The sequence below is a fragment of the Anolis carolinensis genome, chromosome 2 (genome assembly GCF_035594765.1).
Source record: "Anolis carolinensis isolate JA03-04 chromosome 2, rAnoCar3.1.pri, whole genome shotgun sequence".
Taxonomy (NCBI): Eukaryota; Metazoa; Chordata; class Lepidosauria; order Squamata; family Dactyloidae; genus Anolis; species Anolis carolinensis.
In genome coordinates, this window is record NC_085842.1 from 21,863,636 (window position 1) to 21,884,079 (window position 20,444).

The 20,444-nt window shown below is 42.1% G+C and overlaps 1 protein-coding gene across 3 annotated transcripts; it reads left to right on the top strand.

The window, feature by feature from the left end:
- The first annotated feature begins 14 nt into the window (after positions 1 to 14).
- LOC103278099 (zinc finger and SCAN domain-containing protein 2) lies at positions 15 to 17,711 on the top strand. 3 transcript variants are annotated; one of them, XM_008105822.3, is made up of 5 exons: positions 15 to 227; positions 3,669 to 3,815; positions 5,838 to 6,253; positions 9,325 to 9,451; positions 10,899 to 17,711. In XM_008105822.3, the coding sequence occupies exons 2-5, from the start codon at positions 3,695 to 3,697 to the stop codon at positions 11,726 to 11,728; spliced, it is 1,494 nt and encodes a 497-aa protein (XP_008104029.2). In that variant the 5' UTR covers positions 15 to 227; positions 3,669 to 3,694; the 3' UTR covers positions 11,729 to 17,711. The 3 variants fall into 3 exon arrangements, with proteins under 3 accessions (XP_008104029.2, XP_008104028.2, XP_008104030.2); XM_008105821.3 differs by having other exon boundaries at positions 15 to 182; XM_008105823.3 differs by having other exon boundaries at positions 15 to 182; positions 3,669 to 3,767.
- The last annotated feature ends 2,733 nt before the right edge of the window (positions 17,712 to 20,444 follow it).

Genomic DNA, 20,444 nt, shown 5'->3' on the forward strand with positions numbered 1-20,444 from the left:
CCCCACCTGCGCCTAACGAGTTAAAATAAACGAGCCTCTTCCTAGACCAGCCTTTATGGAGGGGAAGAGGGTGGCTTGAAAGGCTTCCTTTCCTTGCCTTTATTACCCTCTCCTCCAGGGAAGGCCATCTGGTTTTTCCAGGCTGAGCAGATTTGGAGAAGCCTTGCTGCCAGTGCCTTCAGGTGAGTCAGAGGAAGGGGAGAGGAAGAAAGCACATCCAGACAAAGGTAGGAATAAAAAATAAGAGAGAGACCAGGATGCAATTCAATTAATGTTGCACCGAATTAAATCTTTTTGCTACAATACAGTTCAGGATGGCTAAAATCCCTAAATTGTGGATCATAGGACTTTAGAGGCCTCATACCCTGTTTCCCCGAAAATAAGACATCCCCAGAAAATAAGACCTAGTAGAGGTTTTGCTGAATTGCTAAATATAAGGCCTCCCCCAAAAGTAAGACCTAGCAAAGTTTTTGTTTGGAAGCATACGTACCATAGATCGTAGAACATGGAAATAATGGTAGTAATAAATTCTTGATGGGATTCACAGTTTGTCTGGTTATGCTGGTTTGAGATGACAACTATTGTACAGTATATAATAAATGTACAATTTGTGTTCAACAATAAATGTAAATTCTTCTTCATGGAAAAATAAGACAGCCCCTGAAAATAAGACCTAGCACAACTTTGGGAGCAAAAATTAATATAAAACACTGTCTTATTTTCGGGGAAACAGGGTAGTATCGTTGTTGTTGTTCAAAAGAGGGTTTGCCTTTGCCTCCTTCTGAGGCTGAAGCCACTTCTACACTGCCAAATAATCCAGATTATCAAAGCAGATAATCCACATACAGTAGAGTCTCACTTATCCAACATAAACGGGCCGGCAGTACGTTGGATAAGCGAATATGTTGGATAATAAGGAGGGATTCAGGAAAAGCCTATCACACATCAAATTAGGTTATGATTTTACAAATTAAGCATCAAAACATCATGTTAGACAACAAATTTGACAGAATAAGTACAGTAGAGTCTCACTTATCCAACACTCGCTTATCCAACGTTCTGGATTATCCAACGCATTTTTGTAGTCAATGTTTTCAATACATCGTGATGTTTTGGTGCTAAATTTGTAAATACAGTAATTAGTACACAGCATTACTGTGTATTGAACTACTTTTTCTGTCAAATTTGTTGTATAACATGATATTTTGGTGCTTAATTTGTAAAATCATAACCTAATTTGATGTTTAATAGGCTTTTCCTTAATGCCTCCTTATTATCCAACATATTCGCTTATCCAACATTCTGCCGGCCCGTTTATGTTGGATAAGTGAGACTCTACTGTAGTTCAGTACGCAGTAATGCTATGTAGTAATTACTGTATTTACAAATTTAGCACCAAAATATCACTATGTATTGAAAACATTGACTACAAAAATGCGTTGGATATCCAGAACGTTGGATAAGTGAGTGTTGGAAAAGTGAGACTACTTTAATTTATTCTGAACTGGATTATATGAGTCTATAATGCCATATAATCCAGTTCAAATAATCTGATAATCTGGATTTAATAATGGCAGTATAGAAGGGGTCTGAGACAGTGCGACTTTCCCAAGGCAACCCATTGGAGATTCGATAAAGGGGCCCAAATTCTTTTAGAGTGCATTCACACTGTAGGATTAATGCAGTTTGACACCACTTTGGTGCGATGGGTTCATTGGCGTGGTAATTTCACAATGTCTTTCACCTTCTCTGCCAAAGTGCCTCACCAAAGTCCAAATCCCAGGGTTCCATAGTATTGAGCTCTGGCACTTAAAATGGTGCGAAACTGCAATAACTACAGAGTGTAGATATCCCCTTAGTTTGGGGTTGCGGTGAGTTTTCCGGGCTGTATGGCCATGTTCCAGAAGCATTCTCTCCTGACGTTTCTCCCACATCTATGGCAGGTATCCTCAGAGCTTGTGAGATCTGTTGGAAACTAGGCAAGTGGGGTTTATATATCTATGGAATAATGTCCAGGTTGGGAGAAACAACTCTTGTCTCTTTGAGTAAAGAGTGGATATTGCAATTGGCCACCTTGATTAGCACTGAATGGCCTTGCAGCTTCAAAGCCTGGCTTCCTGCCTGGGTGAATCATTGGGGAAATTTAAATTGTCTTTCCACTTCTTCCAAAATCTTTTACCCCAATCCAGTAATTATTTTCTTGCTATTAGGATTAGGTCCATTTCTGTTTCTAGCTTATAGCCTTAGTATTTTGTCCCACAAGTGTCTTTATGTTTTCTTTTTAAAAAATAATTTATGAAATGTTCCCACCTATAGACTTTTCTTTCAACAGAGCAGTTAAGTTGTCCACATAATTACGCATTTCAGTCACATACTACAACATGGAAATATCAAAGCCATAATAATAATAATAATAATAATAATAATAATAATAATAATAATAATCAAAGCAAGCTCTAAATGTAATACAGTAGAGTCTCACTTATCCAACATAAACGGGCCAGCAGAACGTTGGATAAGTGAATGTGTTGGATAATAAGGAGGGATTAAGGAAAAGCCTATTACACATTGAATTAGGTTATGATTTTACAAATTAAGCACCAAAACATCATGTTTAACAACAAATTTGACAGAAAAAAGTAGTTCAGTACACAGTAATGCTATGTAGTAATTACTGTACAGTAGAGTCTCACTTATCCAACACTCGCTTATCCAACGTTCTGGATTATCCAACGCATTTTTGTAGTCAATGTTTTCAATATGTCATGATATTTTGGTGCTAAATTCGTAAATACAGTAATTACTACATAGTATTACTGCGTATTGAACTACTTTTTCTGTCAAATTTGTTGTCTAACATGATGTTTTGGTGCTTAATTTGTAAAATCATAAACTAATTTGATGTTTAATAGGCTTTTCCTTAATGCCTCCTTATTATCCAACATATTTGCTTATCCAACGTTCTGCCGGCCCATTTATGTTGGATAAGTGAGACTCTACTGTATTTACAAATTTAGCACCAAAATATCATGACATATTGAAAACATTGACTACAAAAATGCGTTGGATAATCCAGAACGTTGGATAAGTGAGACTCTACTCTATAGCAATAGTTTGGTCATTTGAGGGTTTAGAGAGCTACGTTTCTATAAGACCAGCATGCATTTAAAAAAAGTGTTTCATGGCTCTCAATTTTTCAGTCATGTAAGGGCATAAATTGTTTATTTTTGGAGTGTAGTTTTTCCGGATTGTATGCCCATGTTCAGAAGCATTCTCTCCTGACGTTTCTCCCATATCTATGGCAGGCATCCTCAGAGGTTGCCTGCCATAAATGTGGGTAAAACGTCAGGAGAGAATGCGTCTGGAACATGGCCATAGAGGCCAGAAAACTCACAGGCTTCCGCCCATGAAAGCCTTCGACAACACAGTAGTTTATTTTGTTTGAGCACGAGCCCATTACTGTCTCTTGGTGCATCTGGACTGTAGAATTAATGCAGTTTGACACCACTTGAACTGCTATGGCTATTATGGTATCCTGGGATTTATAGATGCATCCCATGGCAGCTGACCGATTTCACATTATATGTATATGTGTGTGTGTAAAAAATTCTTATTTTAGTTTGAACTTGTTTTGTTCTTATATAATCCAAATGAATCTACTTTTGCAGTGTAGCCCAACTTGCTGCTGAAAGAAATGGCCACTATGGAGGATGGAAGGGAGTCGCCAGAAGGACTCCAGGAAAAAGAAATGAAGACGGAGAGGATGGGTCGGTTAGGTTCCGAACTTGGACAGGGCACGTCTTCCACTGTTTTAGGTGAGGGCACCATGGAGTGGGAGGGACCCGGCAGATTGGGTATGATGAAAACAAAAAAAAGGAAAGGGATCTAGGAGTGTTAGTGGATCACAAGCTGAGCATGAGTCAACAGTGTGATCCGAAAGTTTAAATAGTCATTCTTAGCGGCATCAATAGGAATATAGTGTCTGGATCAAGGAAAATCATAACCCCACTCTTTGGTCAGACCTCACCTAGAATAACCCTGTGTCCAATTCTAGGCATCACAATTCAAGAAGGATATTAACACTAAGGGGCCCCTGGTGGCACAGTGTGTTAAAGCACTGAGCTGCTGAACTTGCGGACCAAAAGGTCCCAGGTTCAAATCCCGGGAGCGGAATGAGCACCCGCTGTTTGCCCCAGCTCCTGCCAACCTAGCAGTTCGAAAACATGCAAATGTGAGTAGATCAATAGGTACCTCTCCGGCAGGAAGGTAACAGCGCTCCATGCAGTCATGCTGGCCACATGACCTGGAGGTGTCTATGGACAACGCCGGCTTTTCAGCTTAGAAATGGAGATGAGCACCAACCCCCAGAGTCGGTCACGACTGGACTTAATGTCAAGGGAAACCTTTACCTTTTACTATTAACACTAAGCTGGAATGTGTCCAGAGAAGGACAACCAAAAGGATCAAAGGTTTGGAGGCCTAATCGTATGAATTATGGCTTAGGGAGCTGGGTACCTTTAGCCTAGAGAACAGAAGGCTATGAGAGGACACGAGAGCCATGTGTAAATATTGGAAGGGATAGCTCGATCTACACTGTGATTTAATATCCAAATGATCTGCTTTGAAATGGATTATATGGCAGTGTAGGCTCATATAATCAAGTTCAAAGCAGATAATGTGGATTATCTAAATTGATAGTCTGGATTATATGGCAGTGTACATCCAGCCAATGTCATATTGAGGGAGAGGGCAGGTTTGTTTTCTGCTGCTCTGGAGACTAGGACACAATGGGGCTGTGAAGAGGTAATGAACAACCGAGGTTCCTTCAGGCAAGGGGGAATCTAATTATTACTGCCACCAAATGTGAAGGAGCTTAATAACACTTGTCACCAATTTGTAAAGAACTAATTATTGTGACTGCCACCAATTTGGGAAGATGCAACCACCACAGATCAGGGAGGAGACCTTTTACTTCTTCTTCTACTTCACTTCAGATGGTAGCGTACTTGGTTCAGAATATATATATATATGACAGAGGCTTCGATGTTGGAAAAACAAGAATAAGTGTATTCAGGCACAGAGCTTAGTGGTTACAGTATTGTTTCTCACGAAGAGGTTTTCTTATTAACAGTTACAATTTCAGAATAAGATGAATCAACTCTCTAAAATATTACTTCTTTTACTTAAGGTGGTTAAACCTTATTCCTCTTCTACTTTTATACCACAGTCACCCCTGTGATATGCTATCACAGACTCTCTGTTCCCTACCAGGACACAGATTATGTCAAATAAGTCACCAAACTTATTTTAAACTGACTCAAAATAACCATTTGAGTCTCCCTTGATCCTCTCAACCAGGATCAATCTTCCCTGTGCCTCAACAGAGCACAGACTGGCTCTCCTTTTTTTTTTTTTTAACTCTGCACTTCTTTAGCAAAACAGCAGTTGGCTCCGCCCACTTCTCCATGGCAACCAGCCTCCGAGTGCTGAGATGCAGCAACTGTAATACTTACCCTTTTAAAATACAAACCCACAATTAAACATAACATATGTATATGTATACCAAAAATTCGTACTTCATTACAGGGGCGATTGATTCAAATTGCAGGAAAGGGGAGTAAACATTAAGAAGGACTTCCTGAGAATAAGAGCTCTTCAGTAGTGGAATATGTTGCTTAGTAGGCCCATTCTACTACACTGCCATATAATTCAGGTTATCAATGCAGATAGTGTTGGGAAGCACAGTAGCCGCATTTCTTGAAGGACGTAGAGTCAAATCTACAGGACACAGATGGAGGCTTCGCAGGGTTACAGCATGGTTTTTCTGTCTCACTTAGGCCACCAACGCAAAGGAGAGACGTTAGCTCACTTTGTGCCAAACTTAAGGGACGAGGCCCGGGAGACCAGTGACACCAACACACTGGGAAGCATCCGAGATGCAGAGGAAGAGGAAGACGAGGACCTCCTGAAGGCCGACGGTCCGGAAGCCCATCGCCAGCTCTTCCGGCAGTTCTGCTTCCAAGAGGGTGATGGTCCTCGGAGAGCTTGCCATCGCCTCTGGGAGCTTTGCCAAGGGTGGCTGGAGCCCGAGAGGCGCACCAAGGAGCAGATTCTGGAGCTGGTGGTCCTGGAGCAGTTCCTGGCCGTCCTGCCTTGGAGGATCCGGCACCGGGTCCAGGAAGGCGGGCCAGAGAACTGTGCCCAGGCTGTAGCCCTGGCAGAGGGTTTCCTGCTGGAACCGACAGAGGAGCAGGTGAGAGAGCTGGAGGCTCCTGGCATTATAGTATAGGAACACTTGGTATCTGTAACCGAGTGCAGCATAGCCAATGTGAACTTATGTTAGGAAACAAGAGGAAATACGCAGGATGCTCTGGTAAGGTTGAAAACCAGGCTAAAAACCTTACAGTTATTGTTGCGGGTAATACATCTCAGATGAGACAGTAAAAAGTCACTTAACTTCTGTAAAAGAGTTCCTAATGGTGAGACTCACATTTTTTGTGTGAGGCATCATGAAGGGAAGGGAAGCCTTATTTATTTATTTAATACATTTATATCCCACCCTTCTCACCCTGAAGGGGACTCAGAGCGGCTTACAAATTAAATTTACATACGATATTATTATTATTAGCATAGCACAATACTGGCAATAAATTACCGGGCTGTGGCGCAGGCTGGTGAGCAGCCTGCTGCAATAAATCACTCTGATCATGAGGTCATGAGTTTGAGGCCAGCCCGTGGCGGGGTGAGCACCCGTCAATTAAAAAATAAAAAATTGCCCCAGCTCGTTGCTGACCTAGCAACCAGAAAGATAGTTGCATCTATCAATTAGGAAATAAGGTACCACTTATAAAGTGGGGAGGCAAATTTAACTAATTTACACCGTTGGAATGAGGAAGTGCCATCATACTGGATGATGAAGCAACTGCTCCCCCTGTGGCCAGAATCGAACATCCCCTCAGGAGAAGGTTAAATTACCTCTGCATCTGTCTCTGTCTGTCTCTGTCTCGGTTCTATGTGTATATGGGCATTGAATGTTTGCCCTATATGTATATAATGTGATCCTCCCTGAGTCCCCTTCAGGGTGAGAAGGGCAGAATATAAATACTGTAAATAAATAAATATGTAATATATAATATATAATATATAATTAATATTATTATATTGTATTATTAGTATTATATTGTATTACAAAATAATATTAATATTATATGCATATAAAATATATTATAATGCTCCCTTCTCAGACAAAGGAAAACAATAACAATAATAATAATTTTATTTCTTACCCGCATCTCCTCATGGCTTGAGATGGGTTACAGCATAATTAAAACACATAAACATTGTAAAAATTGGGGTGCTGTGAATTTTCTGGGCTGTGTGGCCATGTTCCAGAAGCATTCTCTCCTGACGTTTCGCCCACATCTGCCTGGCTGTTGTTCTTTATTTACTGTCCTGACTTTGGACAGTAAGGACAGCCCAGGCTGTGGCGCAAGCTGGAGGGCAGCCGGCTGCAGCCGGCTGAGACCAGTCACTCTGACCAAGAGGTCATGAGTTCGAGGCCAGCTCGGAGCCTGCGTTTGTCTTTGTCTTTGTTCTGTGTCAAGGCATTGAATGTTTGCATTATATGTGTAATGTGATCCGCCCTGAGTCCCCTTCGGGGTGAGAAGGGCGGAATATAAATACTGTAAATAAATAAATAAGTAAGTAAAGAACAATACTCAGAAAATGGGGGAATTCCAGACAGGAAACAATCAGGGACAGCTAACTCCTCCCAACAAAGGATTCCCCAGACCTTGAAGCTGCAGGGCTATCCAATGCTAATCAAGCTGGCAAATTGCAACATTACGCTTGCCTCCAACAAACAAGAGTTCTTTCTCCCACCCTGGACAATCCACAGATATATAAACCCCACTTGCCTAGTTTCCAACAGACCTCACAACCCCTGAGGATGCCTGCCATAGATGTGGGCGAAACGTCATGAGAGAATGCTTCTGGAACATGGCCATACAGCCCAGAAAACTCACAGAAGGCCAGTGATTCCGGCCATGAAAAGCCTTCGACAACACCTTTCCCATTGCTTGTTACAGGTTTTGTGTAAAATAGGATGTCAGTACTTGACCTGGAGAATCTTCTAACCTCTTGGTGATATATGCTCGCATAACCAGGGCTTATGAGAGCATAACTTCTTTTTGTCCTGGTGTTGTGGAAACTGAGATCTAAGTATCTCCTGGTGCAATCTCCCCACACAACAGCTTTATAGCTACTGAGTGAAGCTCTTTCCTCTAATTAAAAGGGCCAAAGATTAGTTATTGGGAAGTGTATGGGAAAAGCTTTCTACATAACTTCACCTATCTGCCTTTTCTGTCACAGACTTGGGAAGATGTGTGAGGAGGACTGAGGTGACAGGGATGGAATCCTTTTGAAATATCCCACCGGTGCCTCCAATTGAGGAGAGCCCAATTTGTGGTACTCAACTCAGGCAGGGGAAATCTTTTTTTTAAATCCCACTGCTGCCTCCAATTGAGGAGATGTGCGCGCGTATGAGAGGGAGGGGTGGAGGATGTGTGAATGTATGACAGGGAGGATTTAGTGGATAAGGAAGGATAACAGAACTGATGGGTTTAAATGAGTAAAGATGGTAACTTATATAGAAAAGTACGGTAACTGCCACCAACGTGAGGTAACAGGCTTACAGAGAGGCAAGGAGACTTATCTTTATGAACAATAACAAAATTCAAGTTTATTTTTGGTACATAAGCGTATGGTTTCAATCAGTAAACATTCCGGATCTTAAGTTACAATGTAGTCTTTCTTGAATGGATATTTCTTAAATAACTTCTCTTCAACACAGTATACTAAACTCCCCCGGTCAGCTTATATTCCCAGCCTTTCCCCTGAGTGACCATAAGCTGCCGTCCTTAGCTGATTTCCACAGCTCCTAATCTTTCCAAAACCTAACCGCAACTGTCCTTTTTTAAACCCTCACAGCAACTGAACTTTTTAAAAAAGGGAATCTGCTCCAACTGTCATCTTAGCCACGCCCCTTTTTCCTCCAGAGAGAGGTTACGTTGCCATGGCAACCCGCTGAACACAGCTGGCTTCCATGTGAGACCTGTCTTCATCAATACATAACTCCCCTTTTTCCTTTTAATAAACAAATAAAATCATATCAATAATTCCCATTAACTCATAACATCCTTACAATGTGTTTTACAGAACTGTGTGCTATGCCACTATCAAACTGGGTCTTGGTTCTCGTGGGTAAGAAAATACTCAAACGACCAAGCAGTGAGCCTTCTCCTTTGATCTTCTCTTCTTTTTCAGGTGCCAGGGACATTCAAGGAAGATGGCAGCAATTCTCCCAGTGCAGAGATGGGTCTACCAGATGCCTGGAAGAGGATGTCTCTCAGTTCAATCAAACAAGAAAATGAGGGAGAGGTCACTCTTTTTGGTAATATTTGGGGTCCGCTTTCTGGGAATGTCATTTATGGGGCGTTTGGAAGTACAGGGTATTTCAAAAAGATGGACCTGATGTGAAATTGCTATATCTGTTGGAGTTCAACCCCACACTGCCCAAGTCTGCAGTCCTCAATGAGGAGTAGTGAGTTAATTTAGAACAGGCTGGGGGAAATCCATTCCCCCCCATCTCCTAAATGACAGTTTGAAATGTATCTATTTCTTCTCTCTGTTTCTGTTCCAATTCCGATTGGTTGTGTAGAATGGATACTTTGCAGATGCATGCCTTTTGTCTTTGACTTTCTACTTTTACATCTTGGTGCGTGCTGTGTCTATTGAGATCTCTCTCTGCCTGTGTGTCAGGAGAGGTTAATGCCTGGAATTATTTCCATCTCTTTTGAACTCTAGAAGAGATGGGGTTTAGAGTAGCTAGGATACAGTTCTTTACTATTAAGAAATGTAGATATTATTATTGTAAATAAACCTTTTGTGATTTTAAAGACAGAACTCCACATGTTTGCCTCCTAAGCTCTAAATTCTTTACAGCCACATGGCACTTCATGTTCTGCTTGCTGTGAGCTGAATGCTCAACTTTAGGTATTTGCATATTAAGTGTCTGCATATTTTTGGATGCTCTGCTGTTTTGGGTAGTTTTCCCTAACTAACACCAAGAAAATCCTAACAATACCTGCAACGTTGTATTGCCCATGAATGAAACTATTTCCGTTGTGAAACGGTGAGCATGGAGTTTCCTATTATTATCTTTGGATGCCTCTCCTGGCACACAAACAGCCCCCAGCCTCAGTCATTTTCAAGATGGCGACCCCGCAACACAAGGCCTAATTATATATTCTGCATTTGCAGAGTTGGGTTTTTTTTAGATTTGTTTCAGACTCAAAATAGTTAGTAAACTTGATAACGTCATAATTCATTAAACTGTTTGTAACTTGTTGTTACAAACTTGTTGTAGGAGCCTCCGGTGGCTCAGTGTGTTAAAGCACTAAGCTGCTGAACTTGCAGACCAAAAGGTCCCAGATTCAAACCCGGGGAGTAGAGTGAGCACCCACTGTTAGCTCCAGCTTCTGCCAACCTAGCAGTTCGAAAACATGCCAATGTGAGTAGATCAATAGGTACTGCTCCAGCGGGAAGGTAACGGCACTCCATGCAGTCATGCCGGCCACATGATCTAAGAGGTGTCTACGGACAACGCTGGCTCTTTGGTTTAGAAATGGAGATGAGAACCAATCCCCCAGAGTCGGACACGACCGGACTTAACGTCAGGGGAAACCTTTACCTTTACGAACTTGTTGTGTAATTGTTAGATGTTGCCATTGAGAAATATATTGCTTTGAACCCTTTTCCTCATGGATTTCTGCATGGCAGAATGGGGTTAGACTGGATGGCTGTTGGGTCTCGTCTAACCCTGTGATTCTCTGTTACAGGAGGTGACAAGAGGCTCCGCAGGGCAAAGGCAAGTCGGACAGAAAATCCCGGGGAAGTGAAAGCCTATGAGATTTTTCCTGGAGAGGATGCATCCCACTTTGCTGAAGCAGCTTCCAATAGCAGAAAAGGAACTGGTCCCGAGAAGGCATGGGTTCGAATAGGTAAGCGTGGCCTTCCGGAAAATAAAACCACCCGTTTGGCGGACAGGCGGTATCAGTGCACCTTCTGTGAGAAGAGCTTTAAGCACCGGTCCACGCTGACGGTCCACCAGAGAACCCATACGGGAGAGCGGCCTTATACTTGCTCGCATTGCGAGAAAAGCTTCATGCACCGGTCCAACCTTATTGTTCACGAGAGAACCCACACGGGCGAGAAGCCCTACAAGTGCCTGGATTGCGGGAAGAGCTTTGGCCACCGCTCCAACCTGATTGCTCACGAGACGGTCCACGCGGCCGGGGCGCTGTACCAGTGCGTGGAGTGCGGCGAACGCTTTGAGCACCTCTCCCACCTCAACGCCCACAAGCCGGTCCACCTGGAGGAGAAGCCCCACGAATGTACCGACTGTGGGAAGAGCTTCAAGCAGCGGTCGGCGCTCACAGACCACAAGCGCACCCACCGCGGGGAGAAGCCGCACAAGTGTTCCCAATGTGAGAAAACCTTCAGCAAGCGGTCCGCCCTCATCGTCCACGAGAGAAGCCACGCGGGGGGAAAGCCCTACCACTGCTCAGATTGCGGGGAGAGCTTCAACGATCGGTCGGTTCTTGTGGCTCACGAGAGGATCCACGTTGGGGAGAGACTTTGCTCGCAGCTCGCTCCTTATTACACATAAGAGAATCCAGATAGACAAGATACTTACTCCTTTTTACACATAAGAAATATCTATACAGGAGAGAAGTGCAAATGCTTGCTCCTTATTACAAATAAGAGAACCCAGGCAGGAGAAAAGTATAAATGCTTACCTTATATATACCCTATATACTCATGTATAAGTCGAGAAATTTTAGTTAAAAAAATCAACCCCCAAAACTTGGATGGGTCAGTGTGAGCGTACTATCTCAACCCTTCGTGATGTTTTAATAAAGTCTTAACAGTTTCATTCAAAGAAAAGTCACACTGTCTTGCAGATGGTACTTCATTTGTTAACAAACAATAGAAACAACCTACATGTGACATTCATTGGCAGAACTGAGCAATTGTGACAATACCAGCTTCATTAACGATCCTGCATGCAAAACTACCGGTCATCAAAAACAAACATTCAAATTGCGTTGTCGAAGGCTTTCATGGCTGGAATCACTGGATTGTTGTGAGTTTTCCAGGCTGTATGGCCATGTTCCAGAAGCATTATTTCTCAAATCAGAACAATAAATAAAGAACAACATTCAGAAAACAGAAGAATTCCAGATATGAATCAATCAGGGCCAGCTAACACCTCCCAACAAAGGATTCCCCCAGGCAGTAAGCAGCCAGACCGTGAAGCTGTAAGGCTAGTCAATGCTAATCAAGGTGGTCCGTTACGACATTCACACTTGCCTCAAACAGACAAGAGTTCTTTCTCCCACCCTGGACCTTCCACGGGTATATAAACCCCACTTTCCTAGTTTTCAATAGATCTCACAACCTCTGAGGATGCCTGCCATAGATGCAGGCGAAATGTCAGGAAATAATGCTTCTAGAACAAGGCCATATATCCCGGAAAACTCACAGCAACCCAAACATCCAAATTGTTCATTGGTTCATTAATCATGTCTGTATCATAATAGGTTGAATCTCTCATCTGTCCTAAAATATATTTTATTGCTTACTGGATATCCCTAACCAAATGTTTTAGACAAAAGGTTTCCTCTAAACCGGGCATGGACAAACCTCGGCCCTCTGGGTGTTTTGGGTTTCAAATCCTACAATTCCTTTTTTTCCCCAGTTTTTTATTTAAATGATTGAAAAAATTTGAATTTTACATATTCAGTACTTAAAACTTATACATTCTTTAACAAATTGCAATACAGAGTTATGTATATCATAGCTCTTATGGTATTTTCACTCTCTAACTATATTACATACACATATTATTTACCTTTTGTTACCCTTCACCTAGTGCTATCCCTTCACCCCAGACCAGCCAATTACAATATTTATTTCCAAAATTCCATTGTTTCTTTTACAGGTTTTTCCCCCTTTCCTTCTACGTATACAAACGCTATAAATTTTCCCCATATCTTCCCAAAATCATCCGTTTTTAATAACCCTCTTTTAATTTTAATATTACATGTCAATTTATAATTTATCGCAATATCCCAAATCTCCTTATACCATTCTTCCAATTGGCACTCCTCCCTTCCTTTTGGCTATTAACAATCTTGCTGCTGTTACCAAGTTGGCAATTAGTTCCTTTAACTCTTTTGATATTTGAATATTATCCATAAATGCCAACAGTGCTATTTCAGGCGTTCCTATTATTTCCTACAATTCCTAATAGCCGGTAGGCCATGCCATGCCTGCTCTAAACCTTGTATGTATCTACATAGCCTATACACAATGTGTCATGTTGACATTTATGGCATGACTTCAAATTACAGGAAAGGAGATTCCACCTGAACATTAGGAAAAACTTCCTCACTGTGAGAGAGAGCTGTTCAGCAGTGGAACTCTCTGCCACGGAGTTGTGGTGGAGGCTCCTTTAGAGGCTTTGAAACAGAGGCTGGATGGCCATCTGTCGGGGTGCCCCCAAAACGTGTCCTTGATTTATACATGAAGTCAGCCTATACATGAGTCTATAGGGTACTCCTTGATAAACATAAAGAGATTCCACACAGGAGAGAAGCACAAAGGCTTGATCTTTACTACTTGTGGACTTTATTACTCCAGCCATGAGGAAAGTGTTTGTCCGCAACAGAACTCCATTCGTAAAAGTGCCCTGACTTTATTCGCTTTACTGTAACAAATCACAGCATCGGAAAGGACATGGTTTAGAAAGAAAAAACACAGAAGAAGAAGAAAAAACCTGAGCCAACCACTTGGCTTTGAAGATGGGCCATGCAACCTGGGTGAATGTGGAACTCGTAGTGTGAAAAGTAACTTTCCCAGTGATTAGGAGGCCATAGCAACATGTCTCTAAGACTTGTATGTGTGTGTGTTTGCATTTTTAGGGGGGAATTTAGTGTAGGACAAAGGCTAGTAAAAGGGGAAGGCATGGTAGAGTTGTATAAAGTTATGCATGGTGTAAAAAAAGCGGGCAAGGAAATTATGCTTCCTTTGGTTAATGCAGGGTGTCCCAAAAGTCACCATACACAAGGAAAATGATAAATTGTAACTAAATGTACTTAAATATTACTACAGTAGAGTCTCACTTATCCAATATAAACGGGCCGGCAGAATGTTGGATAAGCGAATATGTTGGATAATAAGGAGGGATTAAGAAAAATGCCTATTAAACATAAAATTACGTTATGATTTTACAAATTAAGCACCAAAACATCATGTTTTACCAGAAATTGACAGGAAAAAGTAGTTTAATACGCAGTAATGTTATGTAGTAATTAGTGTACGAATTTAGCACCAAAACATCACAATGTATTGAAAACATTGACTACAAAAACATTGACTACTTAAAGGCAGACTGCGTTGGATAATCCAGAACGTTGGATAAGTGAAAAAGCAGTTCAATACACAGTAATGTTATGTAGTAATTACTGTATTTACGAATTTAGCGCCAAAACGTTGCAACATTTACTACAAAAACATTGACTACTAAAAGGCAGACTGCGTTGGATAATAAAGAACATTGGATAAGTGAAGCTTGGATAAGTGAGACTCTACTGTATTTGTTTACACCTGTTTCCCTATGTATGGAGACTTTTGGGACACCCTTTAGATCCTTAATTGATCCACTGTAGTGGAATCACAGCGTACAGAGAAAGTAAATGCTATGTTGTCAAAGGCTTTCATGGCCGGAATTACTGGGTTGCTGTGAGTTTTCTGGGCTGTATGGCCATGTTCCAGAAGCATTCTCTCCTGACGTTTCGCCTGCATCTATGGTAGGCATCCTCAGAGATTGTGAGGTCTGTTGGAAACTAGGCAAGTGGGGTTTATATATCTGTGGAAAGTCTAGAGTGGGAGAAATAACTCCTGTCTGTTGGAGGCAAGTGTGACTGTTGCAATTGGCCAGCTTGATTAGCATCGAATAGCTTTGCAGCTTCAAAGCCAGGCTGCTTCCTACCTGGGGGAATCCTTTGTTGGGAGGTGTTAGCTGGACATTCCATAGATATATAAACCCCACTTGCCTCATTTCCAACAAACCTCACAACCTCTAAGGATGCCTGCCATAGATGTGGGTGAAACGTCAGGAGAGAATGCTGCTGAAACATGGCCTTACAGCCCGGGAAATTCAAAGCAACCCAAAGAAAATGCTTTTTCACACAGTGCATAGATTAAACTGTGGAACTTCCTGCCTCAGGAGGCAAAGAGGGTTGCCAACATGGAAGGCTTTCAAAGGGAATTGGGTAGACTTGTGGTTGGGACCACCAGTGGCAAATAGCCATGTCAGTCACTATGTCAGTCCCGCCTTGGTGTCCTCTGTATATCACTTACTCGATTAAACTAGTCAGTGCTGTGACACCAATGCCCTGCTTCCCAACTTTTCTGCATGTGACTAGTTGACTGTTAATTCTGGATTAAGTAGGCTTCTGAACTATTCTAGTAAAACTCTTCTTATGACTAAAAGTGCACCTACACTGTAGAATCAATGCAGTTTGATACCACTTAAACTGCCATGTCTCAGTGTTATAGATTCCTGGGAGTTGTGGTTTTACAAGATCTTTAGCCTTCTCTGGCAAAGATTGCTGGTGCCTTGCCAAACTACAACTCCTGTGATTCCATAGCATTGAGCCCTTGCACTTAAAGTGGTGTCAACATTAATTCTGCAGTGTCGGTGCACCCTAAAATATCCAAAACCAGAATCGCTGTTTTCGTTCCTGCCTTTTTGTTGTGGACTTGCATTTTACAGGGCATTTCTTTGACATATTTAAATCATCATGTGCCTGTTTTTTTTCCTTTGTGTTTTAAAACCAATTTTGAAGTTGGTGTTTATTTTATATGTGTTTATTTGGGTATTTGCTTTCTCCCAAAATGGGAATTCACAGTTTTTCAGGGAGGCAAAGTGGGTACAAACAAAAGCACAAGAGATCACCCATTGTCTATCCAATCGTCTATCCAATTGTGATGTTAAAAAAATAAATTGGAATGAAAACTATTTGAAAGCACATCAATAAAAAGGCATCTCATGAGACTTTTTCATCCGTTGGCCAGTTTCCAAAATCTTGGCTGAGTTGAAAAGTCTGTGTCAGTTGGTTAAAGACTAAGAAGAGGAGCCAACTGAGCCTCCCTTTGGAGAAGACTTTGTGCTATAGAAACCACCACTTAGAAGGCATTTAAATATGTGTTGTTAAAGGCTTTCATGGCTGGAATTACTGGTTGCTGTGAGTTTTCCGGGCTGTATGGCCTTGTTCCAGAAGCATTCCTTCCTGACATTTCGCCCACATCTATGGCAGGCATCCTCAGAGGTTGTGAGGTCTGTCGGAAACTAGGCAAGTGGGGTTTATATATCTGTGGAAAGTCCAGGGTGGGAGAAATGTAAGTTAATAATTTTTAACTGATTTATATTGCACTGTATAATTTTTATATATGTGTTTTATTGTAAGCCACCCTGAGTCCCCTGTTGGGTGAGAAGGGTGGGATATAAATATTGTAATAAATAAATAAATAAAATAAAGAACTCTTGTCTGTTTGAGGCAAGTGTGAATGTTGCAATTGGGCACCTTGATTAGCATCGGATAGCCTTGCAGCTTCAAAGCCTGGCTGCTTCCTGCCTGGGGGAATCCTTTGTTGGGAGGTATTAGCTGGCCCTGATTGAATCATGTCTGGAATTCCCTTGTTTTCTGAATGTTGTTCTTTATTTGTTGTTCTGGTTTTAGAGGTTTTTAATACTGGTAGCCAGATTTTGTTCATTTTCATGGTTTCCTCCTTTCTGTTGAAATTGTCCACATACTTGTAGACTTCAGTGCCTTCTCTGTCTAGTCTGACATGGTGGTTGTGAGCGTGGTCCAGCATTTCTGTGTTCTCAAATAATATGCTGTGTCCAGGTTGGTTCATCAAGTGCTCTGCTATGGCTGACTTTTCAGATTGAATTAGTTTGCAGTGCCTTTGAAAACACAGAAATGTTGGATCAACAGACCTCACCACCTCTGAGGATGCCTGCTATAGATGTGGGTGAAACATCAGGAGAAAATGCTTCTGGATCACGGCCAGACAGCCCAGAAAACTCTCAGCAACCCAGACATTGAAATACCTTTTAAATCTTTTTTTTTTTTTAAAAATTACACAACAGTACAAATGAAATGCAAATTTTAGAGCAGATTTTTGGAATAAGATGAAAGAAAACAGATGCATAGGATTGTGGCATATCTTCCAACTGTTCAGATTTGGCAAGGGCAGTCTTTATTAATCCTCTATCGTCCCACTTTTTCAGCTACTTTTAGAAATGTCATCTCACGTCCCAGTTTCTTTCTCCTCCTGCTTTCCCCTTTTGTCCACAGTTTATCTCTTTTACAGCAAACCAATTTCAAGCTAATTTGAACTTAAGTTTTCTCGACCAGGAGGAGCAGAGAGGAGGGAAGACTCGTGCCCTTCTCAAATGGGTTCGTGTAAAACCAAACTGCTGCACCCTTTCCCAATGTGTGTCTTCTGCCTTGCTGTTAACCTTTTGCCATCTTGATCACATTCAGGTCTTAATGAAATAAAATACTTTTTCGATCACACTTTGCTGTCACTTGGCCACATGTCTCCTGGATTCTGACGTAAAAAGTTAGAAAGTCAACGTCAGTCTTGAATTGTGGTGCCCAGTATCTGAAAGTACAGGGTGGGGGGAAAGTTACAAGGGAATATATACTGCATACCAGTGGTTCCCAAGCTGTGGTCCATGGACCACCAGTGGTCCCCAAAAACTAAAGTATGGTCCACAACCTCACCGTTACTCACCGTTGCAGCGAGAGAGATTGGTCTCACGAAACCCTCTTATAGTGCCACGGCAATGGGAATATTGGGAGGAGAGAGGTTGGCTACCCACGAAAGGCGCGACAAGCCTCCTGACTGTTGCTTCTCCTCCTCCCTCCCTCAGAACGGAGCTGTTCCATGTGGTGCCAGGAAGCTGGGGGGCCTTGGTGTCTTAATTTTTAGGCCTGTTCCTGGGATTATTTGCGGTGCCGATTGAGAAAATTATTATTTCCAGTATGTATATCCCTCCCTTCTCACCCGAAGGGACTCAGGGCGGTGTACACAATTGGCAACAATTCGATGCTGACACATAATTAAACATAACAGTAAATAAAATCCATTACATTGCCATCTAAATTGCATTAGATAGACCATATCAGCTCTAGATTATTAAATATGGTTTTCTGTGGGCAAGCAGGTGGCAACTACTCGATGGCCTATGCTCTGTATCAGAAACTAGAGCTGATGTGGCCTATCCAATGCAATTTTCTGAATCAGCACCCCAAATAGTCAAACCAAATTTAAAGTAGAACAAAAATTCTTTCATAACCCTTTTGGTAGTAATGTTAGAGAGTGGTTCCCTGGTCAAAGTGGTCCTTGGGCAAGTAGTCCCTGGTTACAAAAAGGTTGGGAACCACTGCTGTATATGATGCTATAGTATTGGATGCCATTTACAAGATGTAATTTTTCACATGTAATGTAATACCCCTGGTGGTGCAGCGTATTAAAGCGCTGAGCTGCAGAACTTGTGGACCTAAAGGTCACAGGTTTGAATCTGGGGAGTGGAATGAGCACCTGCTGTTAGCCCCAGCTTCCGCCAATCTAGCAGTTCAAAAACATGCCAATGTGAATAGATCAATAGGTACCGCTCCAGCTGGAAGGTAACAGCGCTCCATGCAGTCATGCTGGCCACATGACCTTGGAGGTGTCTATGGACAACGCTGGCTCTTCGGCTTAGAAATGTAGATGAGCACCAAACCCCAGAGTCAGACACGACTGGACTTAACGTCAGGGGAAACCTTTACCTTTACTAATGTAAATTTATTTCCTACTAGCTTGGGGACCCGGCGATGCCCGGGTTATTTCAAAAAGGCATTGTTTGTTTTTGTATGTTAGGTATTCTCAGTTTGGTATGGGTGAACTATAATTCCCAGAATCATGGGTCAGTCCTCAAAGTTGGCCATTTTGGGTCTGTGCGCCAAGTTTGGTCCAGATTCATCATTGTTTGCGTTCATAGTGCACTGGATGTAGGTGAACTACAACTCCTATAAATCCCTCCATAGACCTAGTGTTTTTTCTTGGTCATGAGGGTTCTGTGTCCCAAGTTATTTCCAGATCCATCATTGGTAGGGTCCAGAGTCCTCTTAACTGCAGGTGAACTATAAATCCCAGCATCTACAACAGTTATAAATATAGGTGAATTCCTCGCCCCCCTCAAATCCCTTCAGTATGTTGTGTTAGTCATGGGAGTTCTTTGTGCAAAATGTGGTCCAGGTCCATTGTCAGCGGGGGTCACAGTGTTCTGTCTTGATGCAGGGTGAACTACAACTTCCACCCGGTGGAGTTGGTCTCCCAACCTCCTACAGAATGTTTAGTTGCTAATAAATCCCTCTGTTTGCTGTGTGCCATAGGAAAGGGTTAAGGGAGAGGGAGTTGGCTGGGTCATGCAAATTTCACACCAATTGAGGGGTATTTTTTGGTGGAGGAAAAACAAAAAATCTAGGATGAAATTGTCCCCCCTTCACTTGTGTAATGGGCAGTATGGTGTTTGTGGAGGACATTGGCAAGGCTCTTGGACATGTTCATGGCACTCTCTATAACCTGCAATGTCAGTTTTGGGAGGGCCATGGGTGTTTCCTGCTCAGTGGGAACTATAGCCTTTTTATGGAGGCGGGACTATGTCTGTGCAAGCGGACACCCCTGCCACATACACATTTTCACTTTTATTATGTGTATCAATATATACTGAATATGGCATTGCAAATTAAAAACCTAAAATACTACTACAGAACGATAGGTGATCCCTCATGGCCAAATATGGTTGTCTTTCAAGGGTAGAGTCCTGGTGATGAGCCTGTACATGCCTCTTCAAAATCCACAGCACTATAGAAGCTGCAGAACTTGCTGACCAGAAGATTGGCGGTTCAAATCCGCATGATGGGGTGAGCTCCCATTGTTAGCTCCAGCTTTTGCTAACCTAGCAGTTCAAAAAACTGCAAATGTGAGTAGATTAAGAGGTACCGCTTCGGCAGGAAGGTAGCAGCACTCCATGCAGTCATGCCAGTTACATGACCCAGGATGTGTCTATGGACAACACTGGCTCTTCAGCTTAGAAATGAAGATGAGCACCAAACCCCAGTCGGACACGACTAGACTTAATGTCAAGGGAAAACTTTTAACTTTAATGAAACAAAAGAGGGAATACTTTAAAATCTGAGGTGGTTCTGTTGGCATCTCTCCCAGAACTCTGCTGCGACGATTTTAAAAGTTCAGAAAAA

Excerpts from the sequence above, each read along its gene's own strand:
- LOC103278099 (XM_008105822.3), top strand. The coding sequence starts at position 3,695 with ATGGCCACTATGGAGGATGGAAGGGAGTCGCCAGAAGGACTCCAGGAA. Across the intron at positions 3,816-5,837 it reads CACGTCTTCCACTGTTTTAG|GCCACCAACGCAAAGGAGAG; the intron begins GTGAGGGCACCA and ends TGTCTCACTTAG. Across the intron at positions 9,452-10,898 it reads GGGAGAGGTCACTCTTTTTG|GAGGTGACAAGAGGCTCCGC; the intron begins GTAATATTTGGG and ends TCTCTGTTACAG.